At 45.4% G+C, this 22,788-nt stretch overlaps 1 protein-coding gene across 1 annotated transcript in view; it reads left to right on the forward strand.

Annotated features, from left to right (window-relative positions):
* INPP5D (inositol polyphosphate-5-phosphatase D) overlaps nt 1–21,622 on the forward strand; it is a 54,275-nt gene extending 32,653 nt beyond the window's left edge. The window contains 22 exon segments of the mRNA XM_059822362.1: nt 2,456–2,543; nt 3,299–3,379; nt 3,558–3,629; nt 3,903–4,026; nt 5,144–5,250; nt 5,774–5,876; nt 6,619–6,815; nt 7,618–7,735; nt 8,240–8,336; nt 9,689–9,827; nt 10,518–10,626; nt 10,783–10,871; nt 11,092–11,173; nt 12,387–12,476; nt 12,640–12,753; nt 13,875–13,957; nt 15,013–15,100; nt 15,850–15,999; nt 16,766–16,874; nt 17,860–18,129; nt 19,708–20,284; nt 21,015–21,622. Of these exon segments, the coding sequence (XP_059678345.1) occupies nt 2,456–2,543; nt 3,299–3,379; nt 3,558–3,629; nt 3,903–4,026; nt 5,144–5,250; nt 5,774–5,876; nt 6,619–6,815; nt 7,618–7,735; nt 8,240–8,336; nt 9,689–9,827; nt 10,518–10,626; nt 10,783–10,871; nt 11,092–11,173; nt 12,387–12,476; nt 12,640–12,753; nt 13,875–13,957; nt 15,013–15,100; nt 15,850–15,999; nt 16,766–16,874; nt 17,860–18,129; nt 19,708–20,284; nt 21,015–21,017 (2,890 nt within the window). The 3' untranslated portion in view covers nt 21,018–21,622.
* The last annotated feature ends 1,166 nt before the right edge of the window (nt 21,623–22,788 follow it).

Consider the following 22,788-nt stretch of genomic DNA (forward strand, 5'->3'; position numbering starts at 1 on the left):
GAACAGAGCTGGGTGAGTTCTGCTGGTGGAAGCCCGCTGAGCACAGGGGCACTGCACCACCACAGACACAGCAAAGGGCAAGCTGCCTGCCCTCTCTCCTTCTGGCGGCTGCAGTGTAGCTATGGAAATGTATGTCCTCGTGCAGTTCTTCCCCCCACTTCTCCAGCATTTTCTCCCCACTACACCTGCATTATTTCAGTTAGACGGGGCTGCCTTCTCAATTTTTTCATGAAGGTCCAGAACTGCAGGCTGGTTTCAGTCCCGGTCAGATCTCTCTGAAGAACCTCTCCCTCTCTATTCGGATTGTCCCATGAATCTCTACCATCCAACCAAGCTATTTGCTTAGCTTCAGCTGGCTAATAGTCAGATGCTTGCGTATCTTACTGTTTTCTGCAGTCTTAACCTCCAAGGTTGCCTGGGGTTTTAGCTTACAACGCAGCAGCCACTCTTGAGAGAGGCTGTTCACTCTAGCAGCTCATATACAAAAAATGAAACAAAACAGAAACTTGTAAGGCTGATGGGTACTTCTGTGAAGCATTCAGTGCTAAAAGAAATTGGCATACAAAGGTTTCCTTAGTCAAGGGAATCCTCCAGGGTCTGGAAAGCTGACTCGTGGAGAGCTTGGTGCCAGTGCAGCAAAGAGCGGGGACTACCCATGCGAGTGGACTTTGTTCAGAGTTTCCTACCAGCTTTAAGTGAAAAAAACTAATAGTGGCCTATTCAGCCTGCTACTGCCTGAAGCCATCGTTTGGTCATTGATCACTGCTCTGCATGCTCCTGTTTATTTTCCCTCACCGGATAATTTGCAGACAGAGCTATTAAGGCAGCTTTTCAAGCACTTGTGATACCAGCACTTGTGCAATCGTATGTGGGCACGCAGGCTTCTGACACTTCAGTGAAGATCACTACATATATTTCCTTTATACTATCAAGAGAAGAAAACAAAAGGAGTTATAAGTGCAATTAAAACCACTTTGTGGTTTTGTTGAGTTTGATGCTTTTCCCCCATCCTCAAGCGCATGCTACACGTTGCACCGTACAGTAAACAGAGGGCAGTTTTCCCATGAGAAATCATTTCTGAACTGCTTCAAGCAGCTGCTGCTCTGTGTTTTCGAGAGATGGCCTACACGTCCTGCACTCGTGGTCACAGTATATATCTTTTCATTCTTTTCAAACTGAACTTCACTCAGTGCTCCTGCAACTGCCTGCCGTCTCCTGGGGCCTGCAGCCATTTCTCCATGGCTGCAGAAATCAGTGGGAGTCTTGGGTTTGGGGCCAGAGCCATTTGCAGCGACACTGACCCTGGGTGATCCAAAGCTGAATAGTGGTGTTGGAGAACTAAGTTTAGCAGATCCAGATTCCTACAAGTGTCTTGTACTTCTGTGTGCCCTGTGGCAAGTCTTTCAGACTGAAATTTCAAACATGAATGCTTAATTTAGGCAATTAATCATCCATGGTTCAGCACCTACACAAATATCTAATCTTCAGACAGTCAGGCATACTTTCGCTTTGGAGCACTTTCCCCAACAAACAGGGAGTAAAATCCGGTCCATTCAGACTTAGGAAAGTGAGGGAAATCATTAATATCCACTGTTGACTAGGCACAATACAAGCATCTTAGCGCTGCTCCCCACCATCACCTTCCTTTTGACCTGTGCTCCCTGGCTGCTCTTTCCGTGATAAGTCTTGTCATTATCGGAGCATGGCTTCTGTGCCAAATTCATACAACAGCATTTTGACAAATGAGCATCCTGTGGAATCTAATTGGGAAGTGCTGAAAGAATCTCATTGTAACCCGCAAATGGTTCCCGTTCAAGAGATTAAAGGCTGGCTCTTCCACCCCCTCGCTGCGCCCGGCCCCTCTTTGTCATGGGAGCTGAAAAATCTAAAAATTAATTTCCTCTTTGTGCAGTGTCCCCAGCATCCTGCATCAGCCTCAGCAGCTGCGCAAGACCTGTGCAAAACCGAGCTGCTCCTGCCGCTGCAGCATTCATAGGCACCAAACTTCACTGGGCTTTGAGATTTTTGAGTGCACTTTGATCTATGAGTTGGCATAGTTGAGTCGATGCTGGTTTTACATAGTGTCCTCAGGTTTGGCCCAGAGTGGGACGTCTTTCTGGGGAGATTTAGGAAGTTACCACCTCCAAAGCAAAAACCAAGGAACAGCCAGTATGCCCACGCTTCAGCCATTGCAAGGCAATGTCAGCTGCCTAACTTTAAGCTGCCTTCACTGGCAGTGTCACTAAGGCAGCTGAGAAATGCTCTCATCACCCATCCCACCAACTCAGAGGGCAGTAAGCAGCAGAGGACAAGAGCACGACACACGGCGAGAGCAGGCCTAGTGTGAATGTGTGCCCGTAGTCTCTGCTGCGGGGCTTTGTCCAAAGAGACCAAGCGCTAACCTATGCAGGGACCCGACCGCAGCCTTAGACCTCTGCCGTGTCTCTGTTCCCAGTGAAGCCTCTAGGACTCTTCCATCTCTGGAATCCATCCAGAAGGTGTTTGAGCAGCAGCTGCACCCTGGTATCCATCAGCGCTCACAAGTAAGTCGGCTGGAAGGTGGGAAAAGGAGAAGAGAGGAGTGCGGGTGGCTGTCAGCATGGCGGGAGGGAAGGGTTCTGGTTGCACAGCAATGACCGGTGGGATTCAGGTGATCAGTTACCACTTCTGTTCTCTCTAGCCTCTTTCTGGCTGCAGTGCAGAGGGCACACAGTGAGTTATATCCCCACAGTTTCACTTAACCCATAGTCCCCTCTGCCTGCTCTCCCTTCCTGCCACAGAGGAAAGTGCAGTGAACTGCCTGAGGACTTGAGTCTCCCATCCTCCCTCAGCCTGTGGGCTAGGACTGCACATTTCTCTTTCCATAAACTTCACTCCGGGATGTTTCACTGTCAAATCCTTCCTTCCCCCAGCCCACTTAAGTCCCATGACCTTCCTCCCCTGCCAGTAGTCCAGAAACCCAAAAGTCCAGGACTTCTGAATGTTGAGCCCTGGACCTGGTCATGCAAACCTGTCCCCCAGCAGCAAGCTGACTCCCTTGCATGCCCAGCTGCCTCTAACCTACGGACAAGGTTTGCAAATTTGTCCTTCCACCCTCCCATACTTCTGCATGTTCAGCCAAACTCTGTGCTCTTGTGCTGCCCATTAGGGGTTAGAGCAGCAGAGGCAGAAGTGCTGCTCCTTGCTCTGTGTGCGAGGTGTTCCTGGGGCGAGACTGCTGCGCTTCCAGGCCAAGCTCTGTGGGTTTGGTAATTATGCACATCTCTCTCTCTTTTTGTTTCTATGTTGCGGTTATCAGATGCTCGGTGAAGCTAGTCCAGTCAATATTGTATTGAAACTCAATCAGCTGGTTTCTTTGCTGTCTTCCATTGAAGAAAAGGTAGAGTTTTAAAGCTGTTTTATATTAACTACTTGTCGTCTTTTGCCTCTAGTTATGCTTCTTGTTCATCACCAGTGCAATCCTCTGCTACAGTAAGATTTCTTTGCTCTGACTTCATTACTCTCAATGTAGTGCAGAATCACCAAATGCAATTTGGTACACGTAAATTCTTTTACAGGTGAAAACACTGTTGATTGAAGGTCCTGATTCAACACACCGACGCTCCCTTATCCCCCCTGTCACTTTTGAGGTAAATGTACTTCTTTAACAATACTGATCACAATGTGGAAGGACAGTAATGCATGTTTATGGTGGTATCTCAGCTCCTGGGGACTTTGCTGTGCTGCCACAGAGATAACAGCTATTCCTGGATGCTGTTTAGCACCATGCAAATGCTTAAGAGATGTCTAATGGGATTGGCATAGTGACGATATGTGTCCATGAATTTAGGCAAGTGTTGTATTTGTAATACATGTGACTGAAGTGTAGAAGACCGCTTATGAAAAATCTCTTTTTCCAATAGGTGAAAGCTGACTCCCTAGGAATTTTCTCAAAAATACATCTCAAGGTTGATGTGGAAATGGGAAAACTGATTATCAAGAGAGCTAAGGATGGTCCAGAAGACAAGTTTTATACCCACAAGAAAAGTAAGATGCTTAAGGTCACAAATGCTGGACTAGACTCTCGGTCCCTTGGATGACGGGGAGGGGTTCCCTTTGGCCCCGCTCAGGGCAAGGTTTGGCCCAGAGTTGCAGATATTTCTGCTAGGTCCTGGGTGTTGCGCAAGGCTACCATCAGTCTAGACTGCCTATCGCCAAAGCAGCCTGCAGAGAGCAGGGAGTCATTACTTTTGCAGATTGTTTTAGACCTGGCCTCCTGGTCTAAATGAAGACAGTGGTAGCAGGACTGCAGGGGAGCAGGTTTTAAATCTTTTAAAAGATTCCCTGTAGAACACGTTGCAATAGACCCATTTTCTACTGAAAAGCAATGTCACTAGAAAAAGAAATTCTGCAGGAACATATTGACTTCTGTGATGATTTTTGATGGTAAAAAGCCAGATACTCCGTTTCAGTAACATTTTTCAGTTAATTTCCCCTTGATTTTATTTTTTGTTTTGTTTTGTTTTTTGTATGTGAATCAGTATCTCTGCTGATGAGCAATGCCAGTTTGGTCTGTGAAGGCCCAATTCAAACAACTTCCCTTTTTTTCTGTTGTGTTTCTGGACAAGGCAGCTCACTGAGATTGAGCCAAACAGGGTAGGATTTATCAGAGAGCAAACGATGCCCTTGGGCTCTCTCCTGCTAAAAAATCAACCTGTTGCTGGCAGTGATTGAAAAGATTAGCTTTCATGTATGGCTTTCTCCAGCTGGTGTTCATAATTACTTAGCTGCTATTTTAGATGGGAAGGAATCACCTTTACCACCAAATGAGGTTTTTACCTCCTCTTTCACAGATGGGAAAGGAATATATGTAGGCTGGCTCGGGATACAGAGAGATTGCCTGCAGGAAGCCAAGGCTTCACTTCAGACTGCATGGACAAGAGCTCCAGGCAGAATGAGTTTTGGGGGTCCTCTTCACTTCAGAGTCCAAATCTATTCCTATAGGGGACAGGATTAAGCAACATTAAAATGTAGTTATGTGGCGCAAAGTGAGTGTCAGTCATAACAGACCGTGTAAGTCCTGAGCCTGTGAGCAGAGTCCTGTTAGTTTTGGTGGGATTCTAGTTTCAGTCACTGCAGCTCATGACACCCAGTCTCTGTTTAGTCTTGCAGCTTATCAAGTCCCAGAAGGTCCCTAACAAACTGGTGATTGTGCTGGAAACAGAAAAAGAAAAAACGCAGCGGAAGGAGTATGTTTTTTCTGATTCCAAGGTACATACACAATGTCTCCTTCCTGCCAGCCTGGAGCAGGTACCTGGGTGGGAGTGGTACAAGGGGCATTCCCTGGCAGAAAGAGGAACTGTTGAAGGATGGTGGTTGGCTTTGCAAAAATGAAGCTTCTCCTTTTTTTGTGGAAACATCCAGAAAATGAACAAGTGCACTGTGTAAAGGGAGATACTGGAAGGGGCAAACATACCTAGGTGCTGTCACTGAGGCAGGAGAACAGAGTGTCAGCAAGCAGTGAGAAGAGGCAAGGAGTCGTGTGCGGGTAGCTGCAAAAAGGAGGGAAGTCTAGGCTTTGTTCTGACCAGCTCAGCACTTGTTAAAGTAATGCACAAGTTCAGTGCCTAAGAAAGTACAACAGGAAAGACAGCCTCTTCGATGGTTTCAGGATAGTGGAGAGCTAATCTGCCCTTCAAGTGTGCTGGGAATTTCCTGGTTCAGCTAGTTTTTCAAGAGGTCGTGTTGGAGGAGTTAAGCGTCTCGTTAATTGTCTCTGCTCCTCCCTGTCTAGAAGAGAGAAGGGTTCTGCCAACTTCTGCAGCAGATGAAGAATAAACACTCGGAGCAACCAGAGCCTGATATGATCACCATCTTCATTGGGACCTGGAATATGGGTATGGGCTCCCTTCTGACATGGGTCTTCCTTCAGATACTTGCCAAAATGAGTGCTCACCTGCCACGATGAGCTCCAGACACTGTGTTTGTTCTGTAGCAGATCTGTACACCAGGGTTGTCTTCCACGGGGACAGGGGAAGAGCTGATCTCTAGGCTTATCCTTGCATGCAGTTTGACACTTTTCATGGTACCAGTCAAAGGACCATAACGTTGTCCCTGATGGTTACTGAAGGATTCCTCCAATGACAGGGAATTGTGGCTGGCACAAAGCTGGTGCAGCAGTGTACGCTATCCTCCACCTTGCAGAAAGGGAAGGAGCAATTCCAATAACTGCACATCAGCTGCTTCTGACTCTGACTAGGGTTATTTTTCCCATTTTGGGAGAGAAGCATAGCTCAACTGCTGTAAGCTGAGCTGTCTGTGCTCAGTCATACTTAAGGGGCAAGGTAAAGGCAGTGGCAGGCCAGGAGTACAGCTCTCTACCTTTACGCTCGGCTAGCCTTGGCCTTGGTAAGCTAATGAAACAGAGGAAGATGGTCAAAGCAGAGTCACTCCTTCAGCAGTGAGTCAGGTGGGGTTAACATCTTTGTCATCTTAGAATAGTGTGCCCTGGCTGATATGAAACTGATATGGGACAGAGCGAATGCGAAGCCTAGTATTTCTGTCCCCATGGGTTGTCTGTATCCTGGGTTTGAGAGAACATATTCTGACTTACTTTGCTGTTTGATTTGTTAATAAAAGGTGCTGCAACTCCCCCAAAGAAGATCACCTCCTGGTTTCTCTCCAAGGGGCAGGGGAAGACCCGTGATGACACTGCTGACTACATTCCTCATGACATCTATGTGATTGGCACCCAGGAGGATCCCCAAGGGGAGAAGGAATGGCTGGAAACCCTGAGGCAATCCCTGCAAGAAATCACCACTATCAGCTTCAAAGTGGTGAGAGGTTATTCCAGCTATTGCACGTAACTCAGGCATATGAGCAGAGTACATGTGCAAATAAGAGACACAGGAATAAGTGGCATTTTGCCTACACCTCCTCCCGTTCCCTCCCTTTATTGTCAGTGCATTTGGATGAGGGAGAGCGAACTGAATCTGTCTGTGGACTCCACAAGATCCTCCCCTGGAGCTGGCTAGATGGTCATATTGCTATGGACAGTGACCCCCCTGCTGCCAAAGCAGGGACCCTGCCATGAAGCTCCTCTGCCTGCTAGCCTGGGAGAGCAAGGGGCAAATGCTGAGCACCTGAGTCAAGTGGTGGTGATATTTTGACCTTCATAAAGGAGGAGACTGTAAAACTTTCTGAGCCAGCTGTAGGCTAGCTCTCACCCTAGGCTATTGCACTTTCAAAATAGGATATAACAGCACACAGCCACAATCATAAAAGAAACTGAACCTTATTAAGACCAAGTTTGGACATTCCTGAGTTTCAGTGATGTCAAAAACCAAATCTAAGCATATCTGGAAGGCCAAAGAAGAGTGGGACTTACGACTCTCATGGTGATTGGGAAACTGTATTCTGTGCAAGAAAGGCAAACCAATGATGAACTAGAAAAATAGCACTAGAAAATAGCTAGGTCCTTCCTCCCACCTTTGATTAAAATGATTGAAAGCAGATCCTGAGCACAGGAAGAAAATTTGTGTAGGAGAAGTACCACAGAAGGAGTCAGGAAGGCTGCAGCTACAGCGCAGCTCGCAGGTATGTGCAGAAATATAACCTCTAACCTTCCCATCCCTGCAGATAGCAATCCATACCCTCTGGAACATCAGGATTGTTGTACTGGCCAAGCCAGAACATGAGAACCGGATCAGCCACATCTGCACAGACAACGTGAAGACAGGCATCGCAAACACACTGGGTGAGGAACAGACCTGGTCTCGTCCAAAGGACTGAGATCTGTTCAGTCTGTGCCAATACTGTCCTTGAAATGGAACAGCTTTTTCTCCACAAGACTCCTTTTGACTACATTTATGCGACACTAGTGTTACTAAAGTTATATCCCACTAGCACTGATTGTATCTTACCCTGTAAGAGAGGAAATCTATTTGTGTGTATACTTAGCACATATATATATATATATATTCGCAGCAAACACCTTTGACTGGCTATTGGATTGCTCTTTCTTGGGTTTCACAGGCAAATTTCACTTCTTTCCCTTCAACTATTTTTTTGTAGCATGCTTAGAAAATTTGTTACCACGATCTGTGCTGTATGTACTAATTCTTTCTGTGCTGATTAAGTCAACTTATTTCTCTTCTCCACCCTCCACTTCACTTAAGATATGCTAGGTGCTTTATTATCTTTGCTAGACTCAGCCTGGAGGTGGATTGATTTCTTGACGTTTTTGGCTTGTCTTTTCCAGGTAATAAAGGAGCTGTGGGGGTGTCATTCATGTTTAATGGAACCTCCTTTGGGTTTGTTAACAGCCATTTGACTTCGGGGAGCGAAAAGAAACACAGGTAAGATACATCCTCCCCTCTCAAAAATAGATGTTGACCCAGGGTGAAATTCTCTGGGCCATGCTTGGAAGGAGGGCCCACCAGAGAGTCACAAGCATGTTTTCCTGACCATAATAATTTGTTAAATGTCTTCTAGGAGGGCAACCTGTGCTAAAGACCCTGCCCACTGTGTCACCATTTAAATGAGGGACCTCTGCTATATGGCCATACCACATAGGTACAGGTGAAATGGACAGCAAAAATATTTCAGAGCCAAGTGTAAAGATCTTGCACAACACTTGTGTGACCTGTCACGCAAGCTCAGTACATGAGGAAAACAGTTCCTTGATCTACAGTGTTTTGGAGAGATGTGGGAAGCCTTTTCCCATCCCAGAATAACATGCTGAAGGGGACTGTCTGCCTCCTCGCTGTAGGCAGTGCTGTGAGCACGGGAGCTGTGGTACGCCCTGTAGCACAGCTGAGAAAGATCCTGCTAGGCAGAGCATGCTGTCAGGAATACCAAAAGGGAGGTGTGTAGCACAGAAATATCTCCACGGGGGCTAATTCTCTATACCCAGGTGTGAAATGAGTTTCCATCGTTTAAGCAGTTTCTGTGCAGCACAGGACTGGAAGGCAAAGATCCCAACATCGGTGGGAGATCTCTGCCCATGCTGGGAGGAGCTGGAGCAGTTGGAAGGAGTGGTTTTGAAAGCAAAGAGGACTTGAAATTAAGAGTTTGGCTTTGCCATCTTTCCCAGTCCATGACCCAGAAAACAGATGGTGTGGGATTTCTGCACAGGGTCTTTGCCACTGATGGACTTAACTTCTATGGAAGGGTTCCCCAGGGCCTGGAATAGCTGCCAAAATCTAGTTGTATTTGCTGCTGAAGGCAACAATCTAATGCTGGGTTTCTAGGACATGCAGCTCAGAAAAGCGCAGCCCCAGGAGGCAACAAAAGTGGCTTTAGGACAGCTTTCCAGCCTTTCAATTCAGGTGGAAACAGTCTGACACCCAAGGTAGAGCACCCCGGAGCTGCTGGAAATGCCACTGCCCCCTCCTCACAGCCGGCTGCCCTCCTGCCTGCCAGCTCCCCAGACCGCACGCAATACAAGCTGCAGCGTGAGAGCTGTGCTGCGTTACTGGTTGCATGACGTAGGTTGGCTCACCGGGAGACACTGAGCACGTTACCTGGGCCTGTCTGCTGAGGTGCAGTGCGAGGCAGGGGTGGCAAGTTCTCTGCTTCTGATCTGCTCTCCTCTAGATGTTGAGCCAGATAGGTTCCTGCCTGGTAAAGCGTCAGTCTCTGCCAGCTCAAGCATTTAGAAATTGCATGGCAATTTAGTATGTCAGGTAGATGTTTCTTGTCTTGACAGACGCAACCAGAACTACATGAACATCCTGCGCTTCCTGACTCTGGGAGATAAGAAACTGAGTCCGTTTAACATCACTCATCGCTTTACTCATCTTTTCTGGCTGGGAGACTTGAACTACCGTGTGGAACAGCCCCCAACGGTTAGGGACTCTGCATGAATCCCTGGAGAGACAAAATACTGTGTTGCTATAGAAATGCTATCTTTTTCTAATCTAGGGCAAGATGGCAGAAAGAAGGGAGGCAGAAGGGATCCCCAGGGCACAAGTGTGACACCAGTTGAGGGAGAGTAAGGAAAAATCCCCTTTGCCCACGCCAAAGATTAATGGGACCAGGGCACGCCAGGAATGCTGTCTGGCAGACTTTGCTGCTCCAGGCAGCATCGCTTCCCCAAAGCTCCGAACTCTCCTTCCCACTGTGAGCGAGCATCTGTCCCTGAACAGCTTGATCCAGAGATTGCCTTTCTGCTCTATTTGGTTAGCTTTTAATGCCTCAGAACAGGCCTTCAGAAACAGGCAAGCCATAATAAATACTGGATAGGTTTCAGTAAGCGGGAGACAACAGCAAGCCTGGTGTTGATGTGCATCTGGTTGTGTGTGTGCCTGTGTGTATGCTTGTGTAGGGGATGTGTGGGCATTTTGATGCCTGTTTCGATAGACAAATGTTCAGCCACGCAGCGAAGACTGGGGCCTTTCAGTGAAGGGAAAGGCGGGGAAGTGATGGGGGGTATGGCTCTGTGAAACAGTTCAGAAGCACTTGCTGGCTCACCAGTGAAGCGAGTATTTATAAGAAGGTTTTGCATCATCTGCAGCTCTGCTGTTTCCCTGTGGCAGGAAGCAGAGAATATTATCCAGAAGATCAGGCAGCAGCAGTATCCGGAGCTGCTGGCTTTCGACCAGCTTCTCATAGAGAGAAAGGACCAAAAGGTGTTTCTGCAGTTCGGTAAGGTTCTGGGTTTGTTGGCAAGTTCCTCTCCCATTTCCAGCAACTTTCAGTGCCAGACTAGATGTGGGGCAGAGTGTACAGAGCAGCGGCTCTCTTGCCCAGCTGAGGGTTCTCAATGGGCCAAACTGTAACAGAGCTATCTCTCTGTTCTAGAGGAAGAAGAGATTACTTTTGCTCCAACCTACCGTTTTGAAAGAGGTACCCGGGAGAAGTATGCTTACACCAAGCAAAAAGCTACAGGGGTAGGTGAAAACTGATTTCCCTTCAGGAGTATATAGCAGAGCAGGGAAAGTAACTCCTGCAGCACAAACCAATCTCTCAATTTTCTGCCCTTGTGGTGTTTTGAAAGGAGTCAATACAAACAAAAAGATTTGATACATATGGTGGGCAAGTGAATATCCTGTTCTTTTGTGAAGTGGTTCTTTCCCTTCTTCTTGACATCACTTCTCCTTTGGTTTGCAGATGAAGTACAATTTGCCATCCTGGTGTGATCGAGTGCTCTGGAAATCATACCCCATGGTGCATGTTGTGTGTCAGTCCTATGGTGGGTAGATAACAGATTGTAGATAGCAAAGCAATCAGTCTGAAACGGAAATGATTCAGAGCAGAGTCTGTAGGATCTCCCTGCACTGCCAGGCACTCAGCATAAAGGGACCTGATGTTAAACCAGGCAGAGTGGAGCCAAATCTCTCTGACTGTAACCTTACAAGGCTGGGAATTAATTCCGTTATTCTTTTATATGCAGAATACCACTCAGACAGCTGCAGCTGTCCAGCTTTAGGCCACGCTGTAGGATCACTTTACGCCAGTTACTTCTTGGCAACATCCACTTTTCCTGTGCACTTACCACCAGGAGCTCCTTACTTGATGGTGTCAGCAGGGCAGATCCTGTGTACACAGTCCAGTCTGCAGAGGCTGGAGCTGCAAACATCTCTCTTCTATCAAATCATACTCCAGAAGGACTGTGTGGGACCAAGAGCCTGTTCCCTTTCTTGCTGAGAAGTGTCACAAAAGTGCAGTGCAGGGAAGAGAGGAAACCCACAAGACCTGTTTAAAGAAAAGGCTCAGAATCTAGTTCCTGAAATTTCATCAACTGTATAGGACCAAGCTTCCGAGTACAATGTTGATGGTTTCCTATGCATGGGATTGAGAAGAGGGCTGTCAAGGCTCTTGGGGAGGGGCGGGGGGATAAGATGAACTGGTCTGATCACAGAGCCTATGATGATGAGATGTGTGGTCAAATAAGCACCTCTAGAAAGTCTGGCACCTGCCTTTATACACTGTTCTGTTCAATGGACGGGGCTTGCTGGAACTCAGTGTGCGCTTAGGTCAAGTCAAGACTTCGCTCACTCACTGTTAATCTTGGGCTATGAGTTGCTCTGTAGCACTGAGGTAGCAGCAGTGTATTCTTGTGTGATTTCCTGCCATATTAGAGCTTTAATTAGCTGTGCGTGTTGCAGAGGCAACCAGGGATCCTGCAAATGCTTTTTGTATTGGGGGAATCTAATACTGATAGTCACTTGCAAAATGATATGGTAAAGTTGTGTCCGTTAACCAAATCTTTATGTATTTTGACAAAAGAGTTACATTCCTATATACTAACATGAGATTATGTAGAAACACCTTTGACTAGAGACAGTTACCACAGCGACAGTTACGTTTCTGGAAAATTACCGAATAATATTTCTATCGCAGCAATCTCACTGGAGCAGGGCAGCAATACAGGGCAGTAACTATCCTCCCTTTCTCGTTGGCAGGCTGCACCACTGACATCACGACAAGTGACCACAGTCCTGTCTTTGCCACCTTTGAAGTGGGAGTCACCTCACAGTTTGTTTCAAAGAATGGTTAGTCAGGCTGGGTGCAAGTGTGCTGCCTTCACCTTTGGATATAAAATGCAGTGCTTTGTATATGTTGAAAGAAAAAGCTGCTTCTTAAAGAGTCTACTCAAAAACACCCTCTCTTTTTCTCCTACTGAAAATGCCATTATCTTCCCCTCCTCTTTCCTAGATTCCAAGTACACGGATTCCCAAGGGGAGATAGAGTTCCTGCACTGCTACGCTACTCTGAAGACCAAGTCCCAGACCAAGTTCTACATCGAGTTTCACTCTAGCTGCTTAGAAAGTATGGTTTTGCCCACCTTTATTCCTTCTGTCAAAGTTTCCTGCTTGTTTGAATTAGTTCCCATTCCTCTTGCTTTGATCTAAATAAGCAGCTGTGTAGATCACTTGTTCCAGTGCAAAAAAGGGATGTCCTATAGATTTGTTGTAGTTTACAAGTCATCCTATACTGTCAGCAATACAATCCAAAACCCACAGCCACCCAGCTGTAATCCATGCTTAGACATGTAGCTTTCCACCATTTCCTCCATCTTGTTTGGCAATCTGATCATCTCTTTCTTGAAGAGAAACATGTGTTGTTCTTGCTTATCACACAGAAAATCTCTACTTAGCAAACACTCGATTGATTAAATTTCTAATCCTGCCTGCTACAAATGATCAGGTGCTTTCAAAATAAAGTATCTGCATTATGCAAATAAAAATAATTTAATTGCCCTGGTTTGAAAAGCATAAGTTAGAGGATCAACTTAAAGTGAAAGGGAAGATAGTGATTTGATTCTGTAAATGGGACTGTGTACCCACCAGTGCTGCAGACTTTACTCCCTGTCCCTGTGCTGCAGGGCTGAGCCTCAGCTGTTTATGTAATGTGAGCCCACATGCCCTTGCTGTGGTTTTTTTTTAAGCGATTCCCCATCACAGGACTGCTCCTGTAAGTGGGACAGCATGCCTTCGGTGTATGCTTCATCACATTATCGCATGTCAGAGCGCTGTGTCAAAGACAGCTCCATAAAAGATTATTTTTCGGCTGTATCAAAATTTGCATAAATTTCTATGGAAACAGTGTATTACGAATCTTAAATTAGAATTTCAAAAGTGTGCTATCTTGAGTGGCGTAGGAAGAGCTGTCATGTTCTTATCCTCCAGTCCATGTATGCACTGAGCTTTTCAGTGCCAAGTTTAACTGTAAAATAAAACCATTTAACAGTGCTCCAGTAAAATCACTTGTAAGTTTACTGTGTAAACATTCACCCAAAGCTCAGACTTTAAGCTTCTTAATACTTTTAAGACTTCTGCCCAAGTGGGGAAATAATTGTAGGCCTTTTGGAGATGTAGCATCTGAAAAGGGTTTGTAGCCAAGTTCTTGCCGTCTCTCTTCTGGTGAACTCCTTTCTCATCACTTTGCAGGTTTTGTGAAGAGCCAGGAAGGAGAAAATGAGGATGGGAATGAAGGGGAGCTTGTGGTAAAGTTCGTTGATGCTCTTCCAAAGGTAAACTGGGACTATGTTTCCATATCCATATGGAAAAGAAGCCTTCCACTTGCATCCCATAAGCAACATTACGTCTTTTGCTTATATAAACATTGCTTTCAGGAACATCGTTCTGGTCTTGTTTACACTTGAAAGGGACTGTAAGAATACAGGATGGGCTTAAGCTAAACAGAGTATGTTATAAGCAGGAAAGGACTTTCTTGCCCATGTACTTTCATCTGTATCAGGAATTTTGCTGGTCTGATTATGTCACTAAGGAACAAGACTTTTTTCTCACCTTTTTAGTGAACATAACTATGCTGACAGGTCTTTTAAGCAGGACTTTTTTTTTTTTTTTCCTAGTTTTAGATGGAAGATAAAATAGCTGTGCTGGAGTTTCTTTGCCCTGTGAGACAAAGTTGGGTTTTTTTCTTGGTATTTTTGAGAAAAGTTGACTAAGTATTTTTTACCTGTGTTAAAAAGACCATCAATGGCCAGAAGTAGTGTTCTGTGTGTCAGTGTCAAAGACAAGTCCTATCCTTGAGATCGGAGCTGTCCTCCATTCCCTGGCATGGCGGGAGCTGGAAGAACTATCAGAGTTCTTGGATTTGGAGCAAATATGCATGTCAGTACCCTTCTGAATAGCCTGAAAGAAGAACTGCTGACTTTGGAAAGAGTGCCTTACACTGAGAGATTGGGGAAAGACACTACACTAAGTGATTGCAACAACAGCCAAACAGATTTTTGGGAACAGACTAATCAGAGTCCAGATCACTTCCTCCTAGAGCAATTTTCAGTCTGCACTGTAGGAAAAAACTGCAGCTCAGCCCAATGTGAGTGTTTGATTTGTAGCATTCTGTCTGCTGTGCTGCGAGCAAGAGTCGGGGGGACTCTAAAAGTGTGTAGCCTTCTACCACAGATCTCCAAACATCATCGAAGAGGCTGATCCTGGGGTTGACATGATACCCCCATGGGTCTGTCCAGCTGAGTTTTGGTTATTTGGGACTGAGGCACAGGGAGTACTGTGTTCATGCAGACCACCTATTGTATTGACCCACATTAACTTGTCTTTGCAGCTGACTCCAATTATTTCAGACCCAGAATACCTACTGGATCAACACATCCTGATCAGCATTAAGTCATCAGACAGCGATGAATCTTATGGTAAGTGCTTAGCTCTAAAGTTCTGGATGAGTCAAAATCTGCTTAGATTTTTTCCAAACCGCTGAAAGAGTGGGAGAGAGCAGAAGTAACTCTTATAGACTGAACATCTATGATGCTCTGACTTCTGATTTAGAACTCAACACATACAAAAATACATTGTGGGCAATATTTTGTGAGGTAATGATGATTAGAGGAATATGAACTAGAAGCAACAATCTGTGTGAGCTTTGTCAGCCCTAAAAGAGCAGTGGCTTAAAAAGAAAGTACTTTACAGAAATTAAATCAGGAGTCAGTCTGTTTAAATATTCAGAACATACAAATCCTGTTTCACTTGTGCTTGCTTGATGCATTTCTCCTGGCTACAGAAGAGTCATTGTCAGTGCTGCTTGCTTCCAAATTCTAACCAGCCAGAGACTGCAGTCCTTGTCCACAGAAGGCTCTTTGCCAAAATCCCATTAACTGAAATGGCAGTCGAAGGCTCATGTTCTCCTTACCAGTAATGGAGGCTCAGAACCCTGTAGTCACCTGCGGGTGTCTCCAATGCCCAAATCCTTCACACATATGTGAAGTGAAATGAATGCCCCTGACTCCTCAAGAGATACTACACTTCTTACTGTGATCCAAAGCAAATTCTCTCCAGTCATCTCAGCCCTGTCGACACAGTGATAGTAGATGACTGACACGATGAGAGAGCTTTCAATGCTTTTTTTTCTCAGTCCCAGGCTCATTGTCTCCTTGTCATCCCCTAGGGGAAGGCTGCATTGCCCTGCGAATAGAAGCAACAGAATCCTTAGTTCCTATCCATACTGTGCTGACACACCACGGTGAGAAAACAGGGGTCTTCCAAGGTGAAATCAAGTTACAAACATCACAAGGAAAACAGAGAGAGAAACTGTATGGTAAGGAACGAGATCATCTCTGCAAAGCTCGCTCTAGAGAATATCCATCTCAAAAGATTTCTGATAACTGTCAAGGAATTGAAAATTATCCTTGCAGTGCTTTTAGCCCCAAAGAGGCAAGAGCTTTTGATGCTGACTGCAAGGAGATGTGAGTATCGTTAGTTCTCAGGAGTATACCTGTACTCTTTCAGAAAGACACAGCAATTCCATTTGGGTTTTTCTTTTTCATCATTCCGGTAAATTTGGCAGACTGAGAGAGCCCCCTGTCTGTCACCGATACTGATTTTATCGAATGGTGATACCTTATTTCCACTTGCAGTGGCTATAAGACAAGATGCTGAAGCTCTCCCTGCTCCAGTCACCCTGGGGAACACATGCAAAGAGCAGGCTCTCCAGGAGTAGTTCCCTTGGCTAAAAGATCACAAACTTTGCTTATTTTCGCCTTGCTACCTGTTGTTCTCTTTCAGAGTACAAAAGCAGCCTCACGACATTTACTATTATTGTCAATGGTAAAATGACCCATGTATGACTGTTTGGGGGATCACAAGCTTTGTATTGCAAGAGACAGACTTCTTCCTATGTCAACAAAACATGATCTGTATTAGTGGGCAGTTGAAAACATAATAGCAACAACTGTTTAAAACTGTCTCACTGTCATTCTGATAGACAAAGAGAGATGCCTTAATACAAGCAGTAACACAGAAAACTTAGGGAATCATACTCTGAAGCTGCCAAAACACTCTTTTATGCCTTTTCTTTCCTTCAGATTTTGTCAAGATTGAACGTGATGAAATTGCTGGGCAGAAACCAAAGAACATCAGCGGCTTAGAGCCTAGCAAAGACTGGGATCAGACTAACAGGTAAAAGGCAAGTGGGTAAGTCTAAGCAAAACTAGTTGCCTCAATAAATGCAAAGCTGGGCTTGCTGTGGGAGCAGTATTAATAAGCATGGTGAGCACTGGGAAGCTGCCTTTGTGGCTCTCTGATCAGGACTGGTCAATGCGTCTGTGCCCAAAGCTTCAAAAGCTGAGAATGCATTAGTCAGACTGGGTCCCTGCACCCCACTTAAAAAGGGCCCTTTTATTTCCAACAGAAAGTCAAAATCTACTCATCTGATGGCCAGAGAGGCAGCAGCCATTGCTCGCTATTGGGGGAGTGCTTCCTCTTCTCCAGACAACCCAGGAAAGGAGGATATGTTACGGTAATCTTGCTGCTTGACCTCTACCAGCTCAGGGTGGGACGCTGTGCTCGAACTGCCTGTCTTTTCCTTTCCGAGAGTCATAGGGCGCTTCTGGGAAAGGCTGTCCTTTCACACCAGTTTCACAGGCGCGTTTCTTTGCAGGCAGCTTCCTGCCTTCTGCCTGCTAGTCCATATGGGTACACCTCAAAATGTCTCTCCTGTTGTTCCAGCAGCATATTGCTATGCTGCGCAATGCTACCCAGTGCTGCGATTTGCCTCTTGCTTGGAGCTGTCCTGCTGCAGCTGCCAGCTGAACTGCTGGGCCCAGAAACCTGTAAAAGCCCCTATATGTGGCTGCAGAAGCTGAGTGCTCTCTGCAGCCTGGAAATGGAAGCGTCTGCCACAGCCAGAGGAACTATTTGGGGCTGGGGGAGGTGGCTGTGACCCACCTGCTTCCTCTCCAGTGACCCAGGGGAGTGAGGTGCTAACAGGACTCCCACCTTTATCCGATTCTGAAGCAACAGTGACCAAAAAAAAAAAAAAAACACCACCCCAAAAAAACCCCGTGGTGTGGATTCTAAGTAGTCAGTAGGCACTAACTCCTTTGTAGCTGGCAGGGAGACAAAAAAAAAAATGTATTTGTGCATGTATCTTCCTAACAATATTTCTTCTCTTCAGCAGCTCCGCTCCCACAGACATCTGCAACCCCAACTACCTGGGGATGGTTGCTTTCTCTCAGCAACCCTCTGCAACAAGCCAGCTTAAGCAGATACCTTCACCAGACCAACCGCTTTCTCTCTGGAGCTACGAGCAGCAGCCCAAAGAGACTACCTCCGTAATGGGGCAGAGTCAATCATCCTCCTCATCACCCTCCTTATCGCCTCTATCTCCAAAAACATCCCTCCAGCCTACAGTAAACAGAAGCATTAGTAGTCGGAGTCAAGAGTACCCGTGAGTCTTTGAGTTTTGCACTGGGGCTAGTCCCCTCTCTCCTGTCATTCTGCACAGTCACTATTTCATTATCTGTACAGAGAGTTCAAGGTGCAGCATATTCTTTCAGTCGTTTATCTCTAGAATTAGAAAAAGATAAGTGAAGGTCACCAGTGCAGACATCACATACTCAAAGAAAACTAGTGTAGTAGTTCCTCAGACTTTTGTGAAAGGAAAGCCAAAAATCTATGTATAAGTTTAATTCTCTACCAAGAGAAGAGAAGGAGAAGACTACAGAGTTGACTGTAGTAACAAAGAAAAGGGAAGAGTGTGGCATAGATATTTCCACTGGATGGGAAGGACAGCTCCTTTGCATGTCATATGTGAAGTACTTTAACCGAATCTCTACTTACACTACTATACAAATGTCCAGCTTGCTGTAGAAGTTAGCATCCACGTGCTGCATCTATCACAAGTCTTGATGCAGAATTTCCATCCAGCAATTGAAAATATCCCACCCCTACCCAACTTAGTAAAGTGATGAGGCTACTCCACCCTAGTGCGTGTCTGCAATCAGTGTCCTCATTCCAGACCTCTTTTTCATAGTGACAGCTGCTTTCTGAGTCTGGGATAGAGTTCACTGGTAAATGTATGTGGCACTCCATAAGCCAGAACTTGCAGAAGTCAGAGCTGCAAGCACTGCCTCAATCTGTTATGTACCTGACAACGCTTCATCATGCTCTCAGCTCTTTGCTCCTGCATTTACTGACTTCCAGAAAATAACTTGAAGCAAGGAACACGACTCCTTTGAAGACACTCAAAGAACATGTGCCACTCACCTCTATTCCACTCTGTTGAGTGACATTGTGGCTGATCTTTTAAGTATCATGGTGGTTCTCCAGATGAAAGCCTTGCCAAATCAGGTCGAGTCATACAAAAACCAGGAATCCTCCCTTGTCCCATTGTACAGATGTGTTGTCATTCTAGTCTAAGCCTCAATTCAAAGGGCTCAACTGTGAACGCACAATGATTGTCTCACCCTACAGTATATAGCTATTACTTATATATTTGGGTGCATTAAGGAGTTTTATCCCTTCCCTAGGAATACCCACGTGCCATTGGTAGCAAGAGGAGATTGACCTAGTGGTAAAATGGTACAGTGTGATGTGAGCTCTTACGTTAACTGTCCAGACAGCCATTTCAGTCCTCTCTGCCAGATCTGATGATTCTTATTAATATTTAAATTCAGATTTGTGCATGTCGCAGAGCCATCAAAGCACTTGGCACAGTTTGGCTCAGTAGCTTATCTCTGTTTAAAGAGAAGCCAAGTATCACTCTGACAAGACTGTAGTCCAGGAGGGAGTTTATACAGTACCATGCATATTTCTCTGAGCTGTCATGTTAATAATGATTAAACAACGTAAAAACAATACACGATTCTGTTCTGTCCCCCCAAGTTTAATTGTTATCCTGTCACCCCTTTGCACAGTCAGTTTAATTTTATCATGCTCGTTTCCTATTCATTTTCTCTTTAAATCAGTCGGTGTCTCTTGCCTGATCTTTACAAGTCTCCTTTTTACACTGCTTTGATGACTGTAGGCCACCTGAACTGGGGAAAACCACAGCAGAGCCTTTGCTTCAGGACGAGGGACAACAAAAGCCAGAGATGTTTGAGAACCCACTGTATGGCTCTATGGGCTGTAAGGGCAAGGTGGCATCAAAGAAAGAGCAGGACTATCCCAAGGCCTCGCGAAAAGAGCAGCCGCCGCTGCCCGATCAGAGCTTTCATCTCACAAAGTCACAGGAGCCTGAGAGCAGCAAGACCTCTGGCAAACAACCATCACCACCTTTCCTGGTCCCCACACAGCGATTTCGGTCCTATACCTGCTCTGGCCAATCTGAAGAAAAGAATACAGGTGAAAAGACTCAAGGCAAACCGAAGATGACTACATCATTAGAAAACTCAGCACCACTCAAAAAACTAGTCAAGCCATCAAGGTCTGAAGTCAGCCCAAGCATCCAGGGACAGCAAAACAAGCCGCCCCTTCCCTCGAAGAGCCGGGCAGTGCTGGACATGCAGAACACCAAGGGCCGAGACTATCGGGACAGTTCAGAGCTGCCGCACTCTGGGAAGCATCGGACAGAAGAGGGACCAGTCAGCAGGACAACTACACCGGTGTGTTACTTGTGGGAATAAGACGGGGTGGAAGTTTTATTAGGCTGTGGTGTCACAGCACAATACTACTAGAGTAGTACTGGCTTAATCACTGTGCCCTCGCTCTGCATTTCCTAACCGAGCTCAGAGCACTGTCCTACAAACCCACAGGGCTTGCAGAGCAGGGGATGCAAGGGAGTATCTTAAAGCAATATTGCTGCAGAAGATGTAATGTCGTGAAACCACAGCGTTAGTTTTCCACGAAATTTTAACTTCTTCTGGACTGGTTAAGCTCGATGGTCAGAAGAGGAATGCAAATACCCAGCTACTTTGTCATTGCTCGTTTGGTGCATACTGCATTGTTCCTGAGAATGTCCAAACTTGGCCTGACAGCACACATCTACAGTATTAGCTAATAGATTTGCTTTGCTGTAATTAATTAAAAAGATGATTAAAAGTAGTTACCAATGGGAAACACCAACTTAGAACAGTGGTGTCCAAAAACATTACTGAACCCTCTACAGAAATAATCAAACATCTACTTTCTGTGCTCGTGGTTTTTTTGTTGTGTTGGTTTGGTTTTTTTTCCAGAGCGTGGTGAGCTGGATGAGGAGTAGGGAAGGTCTTAGTAAATGGGTTTGGGAGAAAAAGAGAGCCCACATGAGCAAGCTGTAGGTTTTTTTTTTTCCTTCTCTATCAAAACTTTTGGAATTGACAATAGACAAGCTGATGTCTTCTCTTGTCTCTACAGTGAAAACAACACGGCGGATGGCACCACCCTAGGAGGAATCCTGATGGGAAGAAAGATGGAGATTACTGCTTTGTTCACACTGATGTCCTCTGGTCTGGTTCTAAAAAGACTGGGGACTTTTATTTTTGAGGGTGTATCCCTCTCTATGATCATGAAAGTGTTATAGCTGAGAAGTTTTTCCTATGTGGCTCAGACCAAGAGGAGCCAGGACCACAATACCAAATGCAAGTTAGCCTTTTGTAGTGTCACTTTGGTACTTCTATTAAGAGGCAGGTGGTTAAGTACATGCATTAGTAAATGTTTTCAAAAAGAGGAAGGTACGGTATAAGAACTAGGAGATGAAAGGGGTGTATTTAAAGAACCCCTTTTCTACAGAGGAAAATTTTTATTTTGTGTTACAGAATTCCTGTTAAAGAGTGATATGTACAAGAAAGCATTTTGAAAGCGGTACAGCTCCAAAAGCGTGTCCTATCCATGGAGCAAGGAGTTAGGGAAGGGTGGGAATAGAGTTTAAATAGCAGATAGTGATGAATGTCACACACTGTCAACGGAGCCAGCTTTGCCTCTAGTGTGAGCTCCCAGGCTGCATACATGCGTTATTCACGCAGAGTGTGAGGGCTGGCCCTTGGCACTGTAGCTCTTTTTTTTCCTAGCAGGTAGTGCTTTTGTACCCCTAACAAACAAAGGGAAATGTCAGAACTACATGCAGAAATGGGAGAAAAGGCCGGGTCCAAAGGCAGCCTAGGAGTATAGCTGCCTGAAGGGACGGACAGCAGTCATTCCAGCCTGTCTTACAGCAAGCACTCTGCTTTTGAAGGACACTGGCCGGCTGGTTTTGTAGCATTCTTAATAGATTAATGCTGACCTTACTGTACACTTTTGTTCATTGACTGAGAATGAATAATGTTAACATACTTGTAATTTCTGTTATATTCATGTTAAGTATTAATGCCATGGTTACAATTAGGCTATGCCTGTTTGTGACTTAATCGTTGCTATTGTTTCCATGTTGATTACTTAAAAATAATAAAATAGTCACCTTTCTGATCATTCTTTACTGAAAATTCAGAACTGCCTGCCACATGATTCAGCTTTAGTCGGGTGTTACACCAGCTCACTCAGTGACGGTAGTCTTTACCCAGAAGAAACACCAAAGGCACCGAGGAGTGCAGGGAAGATACAAGAATGCTGCTGCGGTATTGCAACCGAGGACGCATTTGCCTCTGCGCACAGACCCTTCGTGGATACAGCTGGTTTAAAAATTCTAGCACCTGTTAGCAGGTACCGTTACTAATCGTATGAGTGTAGAAAATGTATGGTAATTTTACTGGAGCAGAAGAGGCCAAGCATAGGCTTGTGAGAATGGGTGGAAGAGGACAATCTGTAAGGTAGAAATCTTTTAAAAAGAGAGGTTTTTCTGCCATACAGGTTGGACTTTCAAGGCATCATTCCTGAACCACCTGGCTCTCTAACCTGCAAGTCAGCACGACAGGCCATGAGCTTACATTCCTGTCGCTTTATTCAACAGAATCCTCTCTGTGTAATCCCCATAATTCAATAGCTGTGGTATTTCCCTGGCCCTGGGGAGCATTTCACTTTTCTATTCCAGATTGCAGAAGAACTCGTACAGCCACAGAGTAAAACCTTCCTGGAGCAGGTGAGCTTTCTGTCCAATATGGAGAGTTAGATCAGTTCCTACTAATTCTGTGGTGTGTTCTTGTATGTTCAGAGATGGAAATGTGACAGGATTTCTACAAAAAGTTTTTAACTTCTC

This window comes from Gavia stellata, chromosome 11 (assembly GCF_030936135.1).
Source record: "Gavia stellata isolate bGavSte3 chromosome 11, bGavSte3.hap2, whole genome shotgun sequence".
NCBI classification, from domain to species: Eukaryota; Metazoa; Chordata; class Aves; order Gaviiformes; family Gaviidae; genus Gavia; species Gavia stellata.